This window comes from Phoenix dactylifera, chromosome 1 (genome assembly GCF_051530095.1).
Source record: "Phoenix dactylifera cultivar Ajwa chromosome 1, Ajwa_hap1_PhDact_Kaust_v1.1, whole genome shotgun sequence".
NCBI lineage: Eukaryota > Viridiplantae > Streptophyta > Magnoliopsida > Arecales > Arecaceae > Phoenix > Phoenix dactylifera.
Window position 1 is genome coordinate 60284419 of NC_143190.1, and position 6147 is coordinate 60290565.

The 6147-nt window shown below is 44.3% G+C and overlaps 1 protein-coding gene across 1 annotated transcript; it reads right to left on the minus strand.

Annotated features, from left to right (window-relative positions):
- Nucleotides 1-3055: 3055 nt before the first annotated feature.
- Nucleotides 3056-5424, minus strand: LOC103722247 (glycosyl hydrolase 5 family protein-like). The gene is made up of 3 exons (XM_017846443.5): nt 4759-5424; nt 3603-4206; nt 3056-3528 (listed from the first exon to the last, which is right to left on the minus strand). Exons 1-3 carry the CDS (start codon nt 5359-5361, stop codon nt 3101-3103), a joined length of 1635 nt encoding a protein of 544 aa, XP_017701932.2. The 5' UTR covers nt 5362-5424; the 3' UTR covers nt 3056-3100.
- Between the last annotated feature and the right edge of the window lie 723 nt (nt 5425-6147).

Genomic DNA, 6147 nt, shown 5'->3' on the forward strand with positions numbered 1-6147 from the left:
CCTTGACAAATTTCACCTATATGAGGATGGAAGTGGGGCCGCTTCCTATGAGAATTGGGCTTATTCTCAAAAATGCTCATAAAACTGGGATAGCACATGGCCGTAACATGATGGCTAATAAGTCTCATGTCAACACCTGGATTATTATGTGTAAGCAATAATTCTTTATATCCCCTAAGCAATAGTTCAAGTCTGAGACCACTACTGGCTCTAGAGTAGAGATTGCTGTTTCACTAAGTGATGGTTCAATGCAGAGCACACCTTTATGATGCATAATGATCTCTCTTTGCCTAGTAATCTCTCTAAAGTTTGGTTTTAATATTATGAGTGGGGGAATGTTGGTGCATTTTAATATTAAAGTTTAATATTTATATCAATTATGAGATTGGCGTATTTAATGACTCATGAATGGTTCATGTATTTAGGGAGATGAAACATTCATGTATCTAGGGAGATGAAGGATTCATGGGGAAATAAATAGGAATAATTCATGAACTTACTTTTAGAATTTTTAAGCGCATTTATGTTTTTATTATTCTCATAAATTCAAAGTTACAAACTCTCTATATAAACCCTTCTTCTCCTTCATTCCAAATATATACAATATCACTTCATTTTTACTTGCAAAAAAAAATAATTTGAGAGAATTCTTGGCGAAGAAGGTTATTTCTTTGGTGGAGCTTTGGGCTTGACTATTGTGCAGAGTTGGTCTTTGTCATATGACGTTCGTCGAGCTGTTATATCCTAGAGGAGACAAGTCATAGTATTCTCTATTGTACCAGGTTCTAGGCTTTGCCAACCGCAGAGGGCTTAAATCTTTTTAAAGAGAGCGAGATTTCCATGCCTCAGTCCGATTGGTTTCGTCCTCTTATTATATTTTCCGCAGCAGTATGGATTCAAAGATGATTTACTTAGCTTAAATTGGTTGTTATATTGTGATGGTCATCATGTAGCGCCGTGGATTATTAGAACCGTTGATCTTTTGATTAGCGTTATGATATATAATATTTCATTCGACTTTCTTTCTCCATGTATGTATTGCCACGGTTCTTGCATCTAAAGGAATTGCAAATGATACATTACATATGAATATATGCTGTTGACTAAAGGACTACAATTTCCGATGGCTTCCAGGCAACCATTGAAGCACTAGTCTAGACAAAAAAAATGCAGCATCGTATAATAGTTGCACTATAGTATGGCACCTCAACAAAGAAATGTAGCGTTTAAAATCATATGAGAAGTCCGTAGGTTGGAGCCCCTTTCGCTATATATCATTTTATTTGTGACTCGTGACTATGAAGTCGAATATATTTAGAAGTTATGACTCTTTCGATTTGTGTGGCCTGCTAGTTTGAATCAAAGTGGCAATCGGATCGGGTCAGGCATAAACGGATCGGATCAGATGCAGATCAGGTCAAAAAATTGTAAACCTGAACCCGACCTGTTTAATAAACAGGTCAGAAAATTACAACATGAATCTGACCTGTTTATTAAATGGGTAACCCGATCCGACCCATATAACTCGTTTAATAAAAAAAAAAATTGGGATAGCATCACAGGCTCACAGCCAGCCCTAATGGCGCCCTAATCTCTTCCTCCCAAATATCAAATCCCTCTGTGGTGGAGAACCACCTATTCAAAATTTCACTCGCAGTCGCAGCCGGCCCTACTATCTTCCTCCCACGATCCCATCTTTCCGCAAACCCCCACACCCCATGGAAGAAGACGAAGAAATCGTACCTTCTCATCGCCGAAGAAGGAGAATGGAGAGAGGGGAGGGCCCGAAACCCTAACCCTAGCCCTTGCCGCCGCTCGATTTCAGGTCGGCAGCGTCCGGGGGCGTCGCGGGGGTCGTCGGGGCCGAGGATGGTGATGGGACGGCAGGGGGTGGCGGGGGTGATCGTCGACTAAGGAGGAGAAGATCTTCCACTGCTTGCGGCGGAGGTGGGGCTCGGAGGTGGTGGAGATCTTCCGCCATGGAGATGGAGCTTCGGGCCCTCCAGCAAACAGGAACAAAAAAAGGGTTAAAGGAAAGACAAAAAGGAAAGGAACTCTTACCTCTTCATCCTTGATGCTCTTGGATTTTTGAGAATGGGAAGGAGGGAGGGAGGGAGGGAGGGGGAGAAGGGTTGTGGGAGTGAGGGTGAGCCGTGAGGGGATTGGGTAAAGGATTTTTCTAAGGGCTGCCCGTTTGTCTCCATCTCCCAGCCTGTGACTTTGTGGACTGTGGTCGGGCTGGTCGTCCCACCCTGCCAGGCTCCCAGCAAGCAAGCAAGCAAACAAAATTGAAAAAAAAAAACTAAAATTATAAACGGGTTAAACGGTTAAACAGGTCAGATATCTAAAATCCGTATCCGACCCAATTAATAAACAGGTTAAACGGGTCAACATGTTTACGACCCAAACCCGTTTAGGCCAAACCCAAACCTGTTTATGGCGGGTCGAACACGGGTCAGGTTGGCGGGTCGGGTCATATTTTGCCACCCCTAACCGTGGTAGGGCTGATCGTCCCACCCTGCCAGGCTCCCAGCAAGCAAACAAGCAAACAAAATTGAAAAAAAAAAACCTAAAATTATAAACGGGTTAAACGGTTAAACATGTCAGATATCTAAAACCCGTATCCGACCTAATTAATAAACAGGTTAAACGGGTCAACCTGTTTACGACCCGAACCCGTTTAGGCCAAACCCAAACCTGTTTATGGCGGGTCGAACACGGGTCAGGTTGGCGGGTCGGGTCATATTTTGCCACCCCTAAGTTTGATACCCTCTCCTATGTATAGCACAATGGCGATCAAAAGTTATGATAGGCAACCACATTGTATCCTAATGATAGTCCAAGTTTCTGAATCCATATATGTCATTTTTTTTCTATTTATTGTAGTAAACTATTAGAATGATTTTTTTTTTTTTTTTTTGTATTGTAATGGGCACGGTTACATCAATGATGACTTGGCAACGTATTTTAATTTTTGTATAAATTTTTAAAGCATTTATCACGCACCAAAGGCTCTGCATGAAGTCATGCTGCATTTGCTACTCCGCAGGAAAAATGAAGTGGCCAAGCACGTTCTACTTTCATGGCCAAAATGACGATATCATTCAACATTTGAAGGAATAAAATGAAACCATTGGGTTTGAGGGTTCTTAGAACAACCCAAATTATCCAAACAAAGACACTTCTTGGTGAAGATAGAATTGGAATTAGATGAATTCCTCTCCAAGCACAGATGCCTTCCTTGTGCATCCATGCCACTGATTTGAAACCATGAGCTCGAAACCGGCCCCCAGACGCTCCGGTTATCATCGCATTCGGCCGACAGCAACACCGGCAGTCCCTCCCCTTCCACCCTCAAGCATTGTTCTGAGCCCATTAACCAGACTGCAGTCCTGTTGCCGTTGTAGCTCCATCGCTTCCTCTTCTTGCAATCGCTCAAAACAACATTACTGCTGTCGTCCACCGAGACGCATTGCCCACTATGTGGATGGTAGATGATCTGGTATGCCGCGACAGACGATCTAGGATCTGGATTCAAGTATTTAGTTGGATATTTATCTGATGAAGGAGAAACAGACAATGGAAGAAGTAAACTGTCATACCTTGTAATGTGTCTTGGATGAGTCTAAACTTCTCTCGGAACCTTGGATTCTTGGGCCGATCCCAATTGGCATCCAGGACTCCATATGTTTCGTTAAACCCAGGGATCCCATTCCTCAGATAGTAGCTCCCCTGCAAGGCCCATAAGGCCCAGTCCAGATCCCTCTCGGCAGCGTAGCCGAGGAAGCAGCTCAAGAACCGGTTGTCGGCCCGGTTCGTGCCCCTCTGGTCCACTCCAAACTCGCTCACGAACAATGGCAGCGATGTTCCATTCTCATTGCGGATCACAAACCCGGCTTGCTCGTCGAACCGCCGGACCATCTCCGAGCAAACCCGGTTCGGAGGCTGGTCGGCCCACACCAGGCGCTGCCCGCCGCTGAACGCGTACCAATGTGCCTCCAGTACTAGCTTGCTATCGAAGTCGGACCCTAGAGGCCGTTTTCTCAAGAAGCTTAAATCCGTGTCGTAGCTTAGGCCAGAGGCTATGATGAGCACGTCAGGATTCGTGCCGTGGATCTTTTGGGCACCACGAGCTATGTTGCGGTACCAGGCCGGCTCACTCTGGTTCGGTCCACGGAGTTCATTGCGCATGCTCATGCCGACGACCTGCCGCGTAACGAGCCCAATTAGGTTGATCACGGGGAGAAGCACAGCTACCGTTGGTCTAGTCTAGTAAAAGCTTGGATCCAGCTACAAATTGCGTGTTATGGGCAGGAAAGTTCACTTTAGTTGGTGAATATCCGTGAACAAATTAATAGTGGGTCATTCTTTTTTTTTTGTACATAATTATATTATTATATTGCATAGTTATATCTGCTTTACACATGATTTCGCGTATGTTACGTATAAATCATGAATTAAATATAAAATAATCATGAAAATAAGAAGTAGACCTTAATAATGTTGCATGTTTAACGCTCGATAATTAAGAATATTATGTAAGATTCTGAAGTCAGACGACCATATTATGTTTTATCCTTAGCCTAATAGAAAAAGCTCCATAAAAGAGCAGTAATTTTGCACAAAAGGATAAAATCTCAGCCTCCTTCCGTGGTGGACCAAACTCATCGAGTTCTACACTTTAGAGCAATTTAGAGCACAATTCTAGAAAGAGTGGTCCTAAAGAAGAACAAAAAATAAAAAAATAAAAATCCTGACCTGGGGGTTGTCCGATCTATATCGCGTGGCGACGAACTCCAAACCCCGGAGCCACTCCTCCGGATCGAAGTACGTATCCCCAAAGAAGCCGTTGCCGTCGTCGTCCCCGCAGCACCACTGCGGCCGGCTGACGTGGTTGTCCAGCACCACCATCAGCCCCGCCTCCCCAATCGCCTTGACCACCGCATCGAACGCCTCTCGTACCGTGATCCCCACCATCCAGCCGTTGTTCCTCCGAACCCCGTCGAAGGCATCTCCAAGGCCCAGCGAGCTCAGCGACTCGGAGACGGTGAGGTTCTCGTAGCTCTCCTTGGTGAAGAGGTGGGTGGCCCAGGTGAGCCGGACGCAGTTAAATCCCAGTCCCGCGATGCCGGCGGCGATGCCATCGAGGGGCTGCCGGTCGAGTCCCTCGGCGAGCACCGCCGGCATGTGCGCGGCCCAGTTGACGCAGTGGAGCTTCACTCGCTGCCCCGAGGCCGAGTCCACGACCCATCTTCCACTCGTGGAGAGAGGCAGCGCATGGACTCGGTACGCGAGGTAGAAAGCAAGCGATAGGTACAGCAAGACTTTCGAAAGGATGCCGAGAGCTTTGGCGCATCGCATTTTCGAACGTTAGAGATTCGTCGTTGGTGGTGAGAGGGAGAACATAAATGAGAGACAAGAGGCTTTGGTAGGAGAAATTAATTATTAGTTATCAACGGATGTTGGGAGTTTTATTTCTGGTAGTTGGGAGAACTAAGTGTTTCTGCTGCACCTAACGAGACCTACTATGTATATACGAGTTTTCAAAAAGCTGGAGAATGCTGACTTTGGCGGGGGAAAGTGAGTTTGTTGGACTCATATTTTATGCATTTGCTTTGCCAGGGCCGGGAATTTGAACCTTTCTTCTCATCCCAATCTTGCCGATTGGGTTGGTTGCAAAGCACTAAACGTGTGAACGTTGCTATGCAGGTCAGTTTTCTGTTGAAATATTTGGAGAATAGAAAAATAAAAATAAATAAATAAATAAAATGAGAAAAGTAATTTTATTTCTCTATTGCATTATATTCGGTATATATGAAGAATTATATATAATCGTGTATAGACTCCATACATAGAAAATAATATAGGTTGATATAGGATCTCACTAACGATGGCAAATATTATAGGTAATACAGATTGTCGTGTGATTCCTAAAATCACTTTAACAAGATTATGCTACCAAAGGAAACTAATATAGGTTGATATAGAATTATGCTGATAAAAAAAAATATTATGAGTGGTGCAGGTTGTTACGTAATTCTTAAAATTATTCTAACATCCCCTCAAACTCAAGATGGTACTATACGTGCCAACTTAAGTTTAGAAATTGGATCACGAATGTACCGAAAAACTGGCATACTATATGTG